This window comes from Elephas maximus, chromosome 15 (genome assembly GCF_024166365.1).
Source record: "Elephas maximus indicus isolate mEleMax1 chromosome 15, mEleMax1 primary haplotype, whole genome shotgun sequence".
Lineage (NCBI taxonomy): Eukaryota > Metazoa > Chordata > Mammalia > Proboscidea > Elephantidae > Elephas > Elephas maximus.
The window spans coordinates 41,902,013-41,915,911 of NC_064833.1; the positions used below are offsets into that span (position 1 = coordinate 41,902,013).

The 13,899-nt window shown below is 40.7% G+C and overlaps 2 protein-coding genes across 5 annotated transcripts in view; both read right to left on the bottom strand.

Moving 5' to 3' along the window:
• Window positions 1-7,832, bottom strand: part of SPAG1 (sperm associated antigen 1) — an 88,787-nt gene extending 80,955 nt beyond the window's left edge. Inside the window, exon 1 of one of the 4 annotated variants that reach the window (XM_049853788.1) lies at window positions 7,503-7,832. In XM_049853788.1, coding sequence (XP_049709745.1) covers window positions 7,503-7,524 — 22 coding nt within the window. In that variant the 5' untranslated portion in view covers window positions 7,525-7,832. Of the gene's footprint in view, window positions 1-471; window positions 563-3,140; window positions 3,719-7,502 lie in introns of those variants that run through there. The other 3 variants (XM_049853791.1, XM_049853789.1, XM_049853790.1) reach the window with 3 other exon arrangements.
• A 72-nt stretch (window positions 7,833-7,904) lies between these two features.
• Window positions 7,905-10,102, bottom strand: POLR2K (RNA polymerase II, I and III subunit K). The gene is made up of 4 exons (XM_049853792.1): window positions 10,014-10,102; window positions 9,177-9,246; window positions 8,751-8,843; window positions 7,905-8,122 (listed from the first exon to the last, which is right to left on the bottom strand). The coding sequence occupies exons 2-4, from the start codon at window positions 9,235-9,237 to the stop codon at window positions 8,100-8,102; spliced, it is 177 nt and encodes a 58-aa protein (XP_049709749.1). The 5' UTR covers window positions 9,238-9,246; window positions 10,014-10,102; the 3' UTR covers window positions 7,905-8,099.
• Between the last annotated feature and the right edge of the window lie 3,797 nt (window positions 10,103-13,899).

The following is a 13,899-nucleotide window of genomic DNA, read 5'->3' on the forward strand; positions in this document are numbered from 1 at the left end:
GGTGACTCTGCTGGTATTTGAAATACTGGTGGCAAAGCTCCAGTATCACAGCAACACACAAGCCATCAGGGGACGACAAGCTGATGTAAATAGAATAGAATAGCACAGAATAGCACAGCATAGCACAGCACTGCACAGCACAGCACAGCATAGCACAGCATAGAATAAAGAAATATCACATTGTCTGGCACATAACATTAAAGTAAATACTGTTTCGTAAAAAGTTTTCTTATCTATGTAAACAGAAATTATATGTACATGTGTGTATAAATGCACATGGATGCAAATTAAAATCTATTTCTTGCTATGGGTCACTGTCAAAGTTTTTTATAAACCACTCACTAAACCATATGGAAAACCTGGTGGCATAGTGGTTAAGAGTTTGGCTGCTACTGTTCACAACAGCAAAAAGATGGAAACAACCTAGATGCCCATCAATAGATGAATGGATAAACGAACTGTGGTACATACACATGATGGAGTATTATGCAACGATAAAGAACAACGATGAATCTGTGAAGCATCTCATAACATGGATGAATCTGGAGGGCATTATGCTGAGTGAAATAAGTCAATCAAAAAAAAAAAAGTCAATCACAAAAGAACAAATATTGTAGGAGACCACTACTGTAAAAACTCATGAAAAGGTTTACATGCAAAAAGAAACAATCTTTGATGGTTATGAGGGAGTGGAGGGGTGGGGTTGGAAAAACACTAAACAGACAATAGATAAGTGGTAATTTTGGTGAAGGGTAAGACGGTACACAATACTGGGGAAGGCAGCACAACTTGTGCAAGGCAAGGTCATGGAAGCTAAATAGATACCTCCAAACTCTCTGAGGGACCAAATTGGTGGGTGAGGGCTATGGGGACCATGGTCTTGGGGAACATCTAACTCAACTGGCATAACACAGTTTATAAAGAAAATGTTTTATATTCTACTTTGGTGAGTAGCATCTGGGGTCTTAAAAGCCTGTAAGTGACCATCTACGATAGTGCACTGGTCTCACCCCTTCTGCAGCAAGGAAGAATGAAGAAAACTAAAGATACAAGAGAAAGATTAGTCCAAAGGACTAATGGACCACATCTACCACAGCCTCCACCAGACTGAGTCCAGTATAACCAGATGGTGCCTGGCTACCACCATTGACTGCTCTGACAGGGATCACAATAGAGGGTACTGGAGAGGGGTGGAGAAAAATGTAGAACAAAATAATAACTCACAAAAAAACACCAGACTTGGTGGCCTAACAGAGACTGGAGAAACCCTGATAGTATGGCCCCTGGACACCCTATCAGCTCAGTATTGAAGTCACTCCTAAGGTTCACCCTTTGTCCAAAAATCAGACAGGCCCATAAAACAAAACAAGACTAAAGGGGCACAGCAGCCCTGGGGGAAGGACTAGAAGGCAGGAGGGGACAGGAAAGCTGGTAATAGGGAATCTAAGGTTTAGAAGGGAAAGTGTTGACAGTGTTGTGGGGTGGTTAATCAATGTCATAAAACAATATATGTACTAACTGTTTAATGAGAAACTAGTTCTGTAAACCTTCATCTAAAGTACAATAAAAATTAAAAAAAAAAAAAAAAGAGTTTGGCTGCTTATCAAAAGGTCGGCAGTTTGAATCCACCTGCGCTCCTAGGGAACCCTATGGGGCAGTTCTGCTCTGTCCTGTAGGGTTGCTGTGAGCCAGAATCGACTCAGCGGCAACGGGCTTGGTTTTTCACATTTCTAAAAAAAAAAAAAAAAAAAAATTGGGTGGTGGTTTTAAAAGCAAAAAAGAAACAGTAGCAGTGCGTCTAATTCACTAAGAGGTTTTCCTTCAGCAAGATGCCCTCTGGGAGTCTGTCACATATCAGACCTCTGCAGAAAAATAGGATGCTCTGTCAGCCTCTCCTCCATGTACCTGCTGGCTTTGACTTAGGTATAGAATATAGATGACAGTTCAGCTTTTGGATGAGACCCAGCTGAGAAATTAGATTGTGGCTTTCACACCACACCTGCAGGGCCCACCATGATGAATGTCTCCCATCACAAGGATAGCCTTAAGGATGGATGTTTCAGGAAAGCAAGATGAAGAACTTTTTAATTATTGGTGCTGCCCAGAATAAAACGGGTTGCCTTTGGGGAATTTGTCCAAAGAGGCTGGAGGATCTTTGATGGGAGAGATTTAAGCATCTAGCTGGGATTGAAATGGATTACATAGAATTTAAGGTACCTTGCAATTTTATGATTTGAATAAAATATAATAAAAAAAAATTTGACAGGATAGGGCCACCTCTTAAGACACAACCTATGTCATTCTGAAAACTGTTTTTAACATTTCTCTGAGAATTTTTTGAAAATTCCCACTTCTCCCCCCTCCCCCCCCCCCTTTTTTGGTGGGACATACATTCTCAAGACTACAAATATTAATTCTCAGGTTCCAAAAAGTAATCTGTACAGTTTATATGCTCTCTTTAAAATTCTTCCACATCTGTTTGCAGTTCTTGTCTGATTAGGGAAATCTTCCGTTTTATGTATGTACCTGGATTTAATTTCTTCTCCATCATCCTGAGGCACATCCATTTCCCATATTTCCTAATCAGTTTATCAATAATACCTCTAGTGCAAACTGATATGAATTCACTGGCTTCACAGAAACCTGGCCATCTCCCACGAACGCACGTTCTGTCCAGCACCCACAGGGCCGAGCGCCCCCTGCAGCCGGAAACGGAACGGAAACGGCATCCTTCAGCCGTAGCAACGGTTTCTATGTACCGCGCAGCCGGTCAGAGCGGCGAGTTCAGGGCCTGGCCCCGACGCCGGAGCTATATAGACAATATGTAACGGTCAGGAAGCACCTTAAAGCCCTTCTTTTGAAATCGCTTCCCACCCCCTGGCCCTGGAAACCAGGATTTATCGCCGCAGGCAGTTCCCGGGAACTCCAGGGCGGCGACCCTGCCCCAGCGACCCCCGTCCCAACTTCGACTCCGGCCCCAGCGGCCTGGAAGGCCCCTAGTGTGCTTCCTCAGACCGGGAAGGATGTCCATTCCAGGACGCGCTCCCCCGTCTCCGACTCTCGCCCCCGCTCGGGGAGGGAAGGATTGCGCCGGGGAGCTGTAGTTCACTCCTGTCCCGCAGACACACACAAGCATTCACCTGGTTCTCAGACCCCGCGCGGTGAGGAGGACACAGCCGCTAGCAACGCACTAAAGGCGCCGCAAGTGCAGAGGGAAGGACGCGTCGCCCCGCCCCGGGACCCCAAGACGAACGGCTGACGGCCAGGAGGCGGGGACTAGGCCCCCCTGCAGAGTGATTGGCCAGTCCCCGCCCTGCCACCCCGTCGATTGGCCTTACAAGTCCCAGCTTCGCTTCATCTTCGCTGGGTCAAGGGAACATTTCGGGGGAGGTAACATTTTTTAAGATGAGTGGGGAGCCCTGGTGGCGCAGTGGGTAAGGGCTGGACTGCTAACTGAACTATGGTTGGAACCCACCAGCCGTTCCGAGGGAGAAAAGACCTGGCCATCTGCTCCCATAAAGATTACGGCCTTGTAAAACCTATGGGGCAGTTGTCCTCTGTCACACAGGATCACTATGAGACGGAATTGACTCTTCGGCATGTAATAAGAGTGGTAGGGTGAGAGCTCCCCTCCCTCTCCTTTGATACATTTCACATTCAGTTAAAACATTGTTACTTGTCCTGTTATCCTGGATTGTTGTAGTACCTGACCAAAAAAAAAAAAAAAAAAAAACCAAACTCATTGCTGTGGAGTTGATTCCGACTCATAGCGACCCTACAGGACAGAGTAGAACAGCCCCAGAGATTCCAAGGAGCACCTGATGGATTTGAACTGCTGACCTTTTGGTTAGCAGCTGTAGCACTTAACCACTAGCCACCCTACTTAGCTATAGAAACATAATTAAAATTTCATAAACTCCATTGCAAGCTAGATGCATGTTCCCCCCCTGAACAAGAGTAAATGACTTTTGTACTCTTCTTGTAGTTATTCAAGATTTCCTCTTCCTTTTCATGCAGTCAACATTTTTAGAGTGCTGATTATGAGCCAGGCACTGTACTTGTTGTTAGGTGCCGTCGAGTCGGTTCCGACTCATAGTGACCCTGTGCACAACTGAGCAAACACTGGCCTGTCCTGCACCATCCTCACAACCATTGTTACGCTTGAACTCATTGTTGCAGCCACTATGTCAAGCCACCTTGTTCAGGCTCTTCCCCTTTTCCGCTGATCCTGTACTTTGCCACTGTACTAGGTGCTGGGACATAAAGGTGAACGAGACATAACGCAATTCAGATGAATAAAACAGTAGAGATCACTTGTGGAGAACTGTACTCCAGTTTTGTAATTTCACACTAGTTAAAATAGATGAACACAAAAAACCTAGTACAGTACCTGGCACATAGTAGGAGTTCAATATACTTATCCATTTTTGTATTTCTATCAAAGACCTTACGGTCTATCAGCAGGTGCTGGTGATGGTAAAAATTCTAATGCTCAAAATATAATTTACTATATTTATGTTGTCATTTCCGTTGTCAGTGTTGGAGAATGGATTCAAGCTCTAGAATAATCCTTAGGTCACTTTACTAAATTCTTCATGATGGCCAACAGCATCACACTCACCAGCCCCTCAAAGTCACTTCACACCTCATTCCAGCCAGCAAACTTGGTTTAAAATTACATCCTAAATTGACAGCACTAAGCCTACCAAGATGTCACATGATTTTACTTTCAGCATAGGAAGGAACAGTTTAAGTATTCGGGAGAGTAGTTGTAATTCCACATGTCCTGCAATTCTTTTCTCACTAATACTTAATGTTTTCTTTTGGTTATAATTACGTATATACTTATGCTGAATAAACAAGCAGAATAAAAAGCAATTTGAAGACAACAGATTACATAGGCAAATGAAAATTATAGTCTTTATAGAAATAAGATATTGCATCCAAGAAACAAGAACAGAAATATGCATATGTATATGTAAAGGGGGAACAAAGAAAAATAACTAAGCTCATGGAAATTAAAAATATACCAGAAACAAAAAGCCCAATAGAAGGATTAGAAGATAAAGAACTCTCTCACAGAGTAAAGGAAAAAAAGGGTGGAAAACAAGAAAAGACCAAAAAAAAAAAAAAAATAGGTCAAAGAAGTCTAATATTTGATTTAAAAAAAAAAAAGTATTTCTAGAAAGAGAAAATTGAGGGTAGGAAGTTATTTTTTACTAAAAATTTCCCCAAATTGAAGACCTTTGAGTTTCCTGATTGAAAGTGCCACTAAGTGACCAAAGCAATGGAAAAAACAGACGCATGCCAAGGCACATACAGTAAAAATTCAGAACACTGACAAAATTCTGTTTCCAGAGAGAAAATGGCTCACATTCAAAGGATTAGAAGTACTTCTAACTGGGTTCCCTGCTGCCACTCCTGTCTCTACACAGTTCATTCTCACCTAACAGCCAAGTGATCTTTTAAATCTCAAACCATGTTACTCTCCTGTTTACTCCCCCAGTGGCTTCCTACCACGAGGCCTTAAGTGAGCTGAGCCGTCTACCTCTACAACCTCATCTCCTCCCACTCTCCTCCTTCACGAAGTTCCAGTCACGTGGGCTTAATTCTGAAGTGATAACAAGACAAGCTCACCTTCTACCCCTGAACCCTTTCAGTTTCCTCTATTTCAGAAATGCTCATTCCCCTTGCTCTCCTATGGCTGGATGGATCCTTCAGCCCTATTCTCCTTGACTAATTTTCAACATAAACATTATTCTATGAAGGGTAGAGATGTACGTGTATATGTGTATGTGAAAAGGAGGCAACTTGTTTTTCTATCTCCTCAGCCATCTCTATTTTATTCTTCCTTAGGGCTCATTCATCATTTCTGATTTAATCTGCTATATTTGAATTTTTCATAATTTCAGTCTCTGAAGATTGTCTCAAAGGACTGTTAATGCCACATACTGACCATACTTCCTCTACTGTGACAATGAAACCAAAGTTAGAAAAAAAAACGTGAATTGCTCAGTTATTGAGTAGGTAAGTGGCAAGACTAGATCTGAACCACTCTCATTCAGTACTTTTTCTAATCAGTGTGTCCAGAGTCATGTGTAAGCAATGTATTAGGGGTCAAGTTATGTGCTAATTTTAAGTTCAAATTTCTGATTTCTGACTTTTATATTTATAGAGCACTAGTCAAAAGAGGAACCCTGGTGGCACAGTGGTTAAGAGCTTGACTGCTAACCCAAAGGTCGGCAGTTCAAATCCACTGGCCGCTCCTTGGAAACCCTATGAGGCAGTTCTACTCTGTCCTATTGGGTCACAATGAGCCGAAGAACCCTTTTAAAGGAATTTTACATCTGTTTTCTTCTTAAAAATATGTAAAATTACTTCAATTTTATAGATGAAGGGGGTATGAAAAGGCTATGTAATGCTTTTCCCATTAAACCATTCTGTCCTGTCAACAAATAACAATATTCAAGTAAACTATTAATACACAAGGGACCTATGATGAAGTTATAACAGTTAAGGTAAGTGCAACTACATTATCCAATGAGTTGGTGTTTATTTGTTCAATAGGCTGCCATAAGGAGACATCTTATGTGTACATCAGGACTCCCTTTCCTGAAAAGGATAAGGTCAAGAAGGCCAGTGTCAAGAACATACTTGGATAATAAAATTATGAAAGCTATAAAAAAAAAAAAAAAAAAAATTTTTTTCTTATGGATAAAGCAAAGTCCTGACCAAAGCCAGCACTCTAAAAATCTGAGCATGGTAGTACTTCACATAAAAAAAAACCCAAACCCATTGCCATCAAGTCAATTCCAACTCATAGTGACCCTGTAGGACAGAGCAGAACTGCCCAATAGGGTTTCCAAGGAGCAAGCTGGTGGATTTGAACCGCCGACCTTATGGTTAGGAGCCAAGCTCTTAACCACTGCACCACCAGGGCTTCAGTATTTCACACAGCAGGTAATAAATTTTTAGAAGATGTTAGTGGAAATACACTTATATCAAAAATGGTATAGGTAATTTTTTGAATGTCAGAGACAGACATAGCTATTAGTAAAATGAGATATATCTAATCTTTAAAATCGATATTAGGGAGGCCAACATAACAATCCATAATGATGGAGTAATAGGTGTGACCATCAATTCCAGCTCCCTCAGATCAAGGCAAGGGCCCTGGTGGTGCAGTGGTTAAAGCACTCAGCTGTTAACTGAAAGGTTTCAGTTTAAACCCACCAGCCACTCTGCAGGAGAAAGATTTGGCAATCTTATTTTCGTGAAGATTTACAGCCTTGGAAACCCTATGGGGCAGTTCTACGCTGTCTTATAGGGTTGCTATAAGTTGGAATTGACTTGATGGCAGTGGATTTGGTTTTTGGTTTGGAAAATCAAGGCAAGTTTTAAACATTTATCCAATAAATCAGTGTAAACTAATCCCCATTCTTTTTGTATCCTGAAAGCAGGAGTTTTGACCTGAATGAATGATTGTATCTGGGAAACTATACCTGACTTAATAGTCTTCTTCATCCACTTTACTTGGGGTTGATTTTGCCTTACAGGGAACAACCATTAAGGTTTCTTTCTGTTAAGATTTTTAAAAGTCAAGAATTATGCAGAGACACAGAAAGGCGTATGTCAAGTAACGAATGAAAAACAGAACTCAGGATGATGTATGCATACAAGTATACTGGTACACTCTGTACCAAGTGACACTACAGAGTTTATGAACAGCTGGTGATACATCAGTGGTTTCCAAGGAACATGCTTAGTCAGAGCTCATGAGGCCCTAGAAACCTGCATTTTTAACAAGGTCCCAGATAATTCTAGGTTGTGATTAAAAGTTTGTGGAAGCAATTTTAACCTTCATTGTATGTCAGATTAAAGGTACAATAAAATTTTATGTCATGTAATTCAACAAAAGTAATTTATTTGCACAAAATATTAACAGATACCCAAATACAGTATGGCTTTAAAAACTAAATAAAATGAAATCAAGTATAGAGGTGGATTCATAAAGGTAAGTATACTATCCCAAAAGCTATACAATATGAAACATTAGTGGCAAATCCAAATACAAGTGGAGATGTTCCTCTGAGTTCGTTTCATCGAGCGTCAAAAACCACCACTATTAAACTCAGTTAAGGACAAAAAAAATATTTAAAAATTATATGAAACTTCCAAGTCACTTTCTCTTGGTAATAGTTTGTTATAATTAATTTGAAATGCACAAAAGAATAGAATTCATTATTTACTGTTAGAATTGGAGATGAACTAAAAAAAATTTCAATTTTAATTAGCCCTTCTTCCAGGATAAAAAGGCTGATGCATCGAAAAACACTGAAGCAATGCTAAAGGTGATAACTTGTTGATTTCTAAAAAATTATTAGTTACCACAAAACAATTTACCCTCAGTCTTTGGGCTAACTTGTAGGCTGTACTTTTTCCATTAGGTAGTACACACAACACTTGTTATTTCACGTTGTATAATCTACTTTGTCCATAAACCCAAGATCAAGAATATAAAAGAGAATTCCAGAAAAATAAACTTATGTGAACCAAAATCAACCAGTACTTAGAATATTAACAGCCTATACACTGACATATTGGTCCACGGGAATACTAACCATGCCTTTTTTTAAGTATTCTTCCAAGTTATTACCATATTTACGAGGAAACAGTCTTTGATTATCAACCCAAGCACTAGTCTTCATTTCCTCCTACTTCATACTTAGAAAGCATAGTTAAAAGGATACATCTTTTAGTCCTTTTCTTGTACATTATTCTGTATCCACATTCTCTGCATCTGATTGGATCCCTGGATTTTATTTCATTTTCTGTGTGACATTCTGGAAAAGAAAACATATTTATTCAATATCTAAAAAAGAAAACACTACAGACAAGAAAATTATCTTAACCACATTTTTCAACCAAAGCACTAAAATATACTAAATCTCAGGGGTATTTTGATATTACCAAATACATGAAGGGGGAAAGAAAAAACTTGTGGGCAATGCACTTTTTTCCAGAAGAGAAAATGAAATAAATCTTAACGAGATTTTTGTATGGTTGCAATAATGTTTTACTTTATAACATTAAAGATCAGTGACTCATTTATGCAAAGGATAAATATAATCCCTTTCAAAAAAGTTAAAATACTTTTATGTAAATGCTACTCTTACCTCCGCAGATATATATCATTGGCTGCTGTTTTGGGGGTTGCACGTCCTTCTGGATGTCCATTGTTAGTTCCTGAAATCACAGACTCAAATACTGAATATCTCAAGGCTTCTCACAAATCCACCCAGGCCCCATTTTTTCTCAAGAAAATCTAAAATGGTCCCAACTCCTAATCTGTACTTTCCCCAACACTAAAAGCAGGTCTAAAGGACAAAAAAAAAAAAAAAAGTACGGAGCATTACCCCAAACGCGACATAGTAATAAATACCCTATACATGTCATTTCGTTATAATCTTCACAACAGTCCTAGGGATTATCACTCTTATTTAACAGATAAAGAAACCAAGGGTTAGAGAAGTTTGCCCAGGGTTACTTAGCTAGTAAGAAGCAGAGGAATTCAGGTTTACCTTCAAAGCTCGCGTTCTCATTTAACTCAAACACAAGCTCTATTTTTCCATAGCTTAGAAAAATATGGCCTAAAAGTTATATACGTCAACAGGGGAACATGATATCCGAAGATAAAGGAAGACAAATAAGTAACTCCCCAATAGCCGTGGTGTCAATTCCTGCTCATATCGACCCTACAGGACAGAGTAGAACTGCTCCACAGGGATTCCAACGAGCGTCTGGTGGATCGGAACTGCCGACCTTCGGTTAGCAGCCGAGCTCTTAACCACTGCACCACCAGGGCTCCCCTAAACAGCTAGACTAAAACAGGCAAAGGACTGACCCCTGCCTCTCTCAACCCTAGCTCCACACCCGGACCTTTTTAGTCCCCAGTGTGTTCCCAGTTTTGACCTAAATATCCACCCCCAAAGTCTAACTCTTCGTTTTCCTACCTGTGAAGTATGAAGGCCTTACTCTGTGCTACAAAACAGCAACCAGTCCGTAGTTGAGTCGTTGTTAACTTCCGGCGCTTGAATGTGACGCAGGAGGTGGCGTAGCCGCCCTTTCCTTCCGGGGCGTGGCTGAGCGAGCAACCAGGACTGAGGATAGGCAGTGAAGCCAGGGTTTTTGTGTTTTAAGACTCTGTGGAGTTAAGTGTCTATTTCGCCCCCCACCTCAGCTAGTTTCATTTGCAAAACAAAGGAGGTTTTTTTTTTTTTTTTTTTTCTGACTAATGAAGTCATTTCAAAATGATAAGTTTTTCAGGAGGGGTCCCTGGTGGCCGCAGTAGTTAAGAGCTTGGCTGCTAACGAAAGGTCAGCAGTTAGAATCCACCTGGCGCTCCTTGGAAACCCTATGGGCCAGTTCTGCTCTGTCCTACACTCCATGGCAAGGATTTTTTAGAGGGTTAGAAAATCAGATGACAGAAGATCCGTGGAATCCTAGGCTAGCCATTACTCGGGCGAACATAGAAGGAATTGCCTCCACCACTTCAAATAGAAAAACACTTTCCAGATTATGTTTTTCAAATCTTGCATGTTTAATACCTGTTTTGGGACAGCGGGGCAGCTGCCTCCGCTCCTTTGCACTATTTTGTTTTGGCTTTTCCACCCATTTTCTCTTCTGCTTGGTCATCAAGTGGATTCTGACTCATTGTGACTCCCGGAAGTAGATCGCCAGGCCTTTCTCAGGTGCCTTTGGTTGGACTCAAACCTCCAACCTTTCAGTTAGTGGCCAAGCACTGAAAGGTTGCACCACCCAGGAATTCCACTATGATTTAAATCTATAAGTAGTGTCAGATTCTCATGTACACATAAACATGAAAATTGACATTATTTATTTCTATTGTACAAATAAAGAACTAGAGCTAGGCTCGGAGAAGTTAAAAACTTGCCAATGGGTCCCACAGCTTCCCAAACCATGGGCAAGTTTTTAAACAGGTCTTTTTTTGTATATAGGGTCGCTATGAGTCAAAATCGACACGACTCGACGCCAACGAGCTTGGTTTTTGGTTTGTGTATTTTAATTGCATATCCTTTATCGGAAGCATGTTTGTCAAAGATCAGTTGACTATATTTGTGTGGTTCTATTCCCGGCTCTCTATTCTGTCCCATTGATCTATTCGTCTATTCTTTCACAGATATAGTGAGTCCTGAAGTAGGGTAGTGTCAGTAGGGTATTGTCAGTCCTCTTCGTTTTTTATTTCTTCAGAATTCTGTTGACTATTCTAGATCTATTGCCTTTGCATATAAACTTTAGAGTCAGTTTGTGTATATCCACAAAATCATTTTCTGGAATTTAGCTGGGATTGTGTTGCATTTGTAGATCAAGTTTTTCACTCCACTTCACTTAAGTATAGCTGTATAGCTTGAATGTCATGGTGATTGAAAAAGTCTTCCATTATGTTTTACTGGATGAACCCTAAAAGAGGCACTAGATCTTGTGAAAAGCGAGTGAGTTTTAGAATTCTGAGGTCAATGATGAGATAATATTCAACCCAAAGAAAGGAAGCAAACAATCAAATAATGAGGTGTGTAAAGAATGTGAAAATCTAGCTCAGTGGCTTAAATCTGGGTTATATAAAACTCAGGGCAAGTTACATGTCTTTTGCCTTTTTTTTTTTTTTTTGGAGGGGGAGGGAAATGAAAATAATTCTTCCTTGAAAGATAGAAGGGAGTTATATGTTTCTTTCACTCCTTAACAGTAATATCTATAGAAAAATTAATTAACTGGGGAAAGACAAAAACAGCTATATTTAAATAGTGGGTGCATTTGTATGGGTTTTATTTAACCACAGGCTAAATGCCCTGCCCTACTCACATTGGCAAGGATGAAGGTGGGGAGCAGACATTAAACCAAATAAGTAAATTACATGGAGAAAAATACAGCAGAGAAGGAGGGCAAATGCTGAGGTAGGGTGGGGAATGCCTGTAGTAGAGATTTGTTTGAAGAACCAGGAAGGGCACTGACTACCTGGGAATACCTCTGGAGGGGAGGGGGCTTCAGAGAGTTGCTAAGTCTTGAAGATTGTGTAGTTCACCAACCTCATACCTTCAACTGCTTTCCTTAAGTTCCATAGGTATCACAAATTTAACAACCCCACACTAGATTTATCTTGTTTTCTCCCAAACTGGTAGTCTTCACCCCCTCATCCTCTGCTCCATGCAGTTAATGCTGTCCACTGATTATGTCAATCCTAGTTTTTCTTCCCCACCACTATCTTTTGGAGTAACACAGTAGCCTCCTAACTCATCTTCTTGCAGCCACCCTCACCTTCCTTCATTCTGTCCTCCATTCTGAAGCCATTTGAGAAAGAGTGAGTGGTCTTCCTAAGGAAACCCTGGTGGCATAGTAGTTAAGTGCTATGGCTGCTAACCAAAAGGTCAGCAGTTTGAATCCACCAGGCACTCCTTGGAAATTCTATGGGGCAGTTCTACTCTGTCCTATAGGGTCACTATGAGTCGGAGTCAACGCAACGGGTAGTCTTTCTAAAATGCTCTGAATTGCCCAGAGGATGAGATTTAGACTTTTAGCATATATCCAAAACCCTCCATGACTTGGCCTCTTCTGCTTCTCAAATTTTTTTCTTGCCACTTCTTAAAACAAGCCTTATTTTCTGGCTATAACAAATTATTTATAGTCTCCCTAATGTGTTTAGGTGCCCTGCTCTTGCACATATATATATATTTTTTAAGTTTGGAGTTTTTTATTATCTACCTGAAGTTAGCTCTGCCCCCTCTTCCCCAGTAGAGATAGTCAGTCCTTCCTTCCTTTGTGCCACTACTATACCTCTTTACAGCACTTATACCAATGAGCCTCTTTAGAAAGCAGTAGATATGCCTTCCTTATCTTTGTATGCACAGTACCTAACCCGGAATCCTCTCAAAGGCAATGGGTTTGGTTTTTTTAACCCAATACTTGACACATACTAACCAGTTGCATTCTAGCTGGCTCTGACTCATGGCGACCCCATGTGTGTCAGAGTAGAACTGTGCTCCATAGGTTTTCAATGGCTGATTTTCCAGAAGTAGGTCACCAGGCCTTGCTTTCCAGGTGCCTCTGGGTGGACTCAAACATCCAACCTTTGGATTAGCAGGGAGCTCTTAACCCAGGGACTCCATAATACAGGACACCAGAGTTCAAATTTAAATATGACTAGGCAACAGTTTAACCATCTAGTCACTTACCTGTGTTAATTACTGGTGGATCTCCAGTTCTTAATGCAGTGCCTGGCATATAATAACCAAACCAAAAAACCAAACCTCTTGCCCTAGAGTGGATTCTGACTCATAGCGACCCTCCTTGGAGAGAGTAGAGCTGCCCTGTAGGGCTTCCGAGGAGGGCTGGTGGATTCAAACTGCCGACCTTTCGGTTAGCAGCCGAGCTTTTAACTACTGCACCACCGGGAGCCCCATAAATACTTCTTGGATGAAAATTAGTTGTTTTTTTTTTTAATGAACTATTTGGCATGAGGAAACCCTGGTGGCGTAGTGGTTAAGTGCTAACTCTGCTAACCAAACGGTCGGCAGTTCCAATCTGCCAGGCGCTCCTCGGAAACTCTGTCTATGAGGCAGTTCTAATCTGTCCTATAGGGTCGCTGTGAGTCAGAATCGACTCATTGGCAGTGGGTTTGGTTTTTGGGTTATTTGGCACGAGGGTATTTGGGCGTTTGACATGCCCAAAGTGATGTTTGTAAACAGTGAGTGCGTTTCACTTCATTTTTATTAGTAACTTTTTCCTTATTACAAAATCAATATATATTCATTGAAGAAAGATAAGAAAATATAGATAAAAAGACAAAACTGAAAAACAAAGATAATCCTGCTCCGAGATGCTATA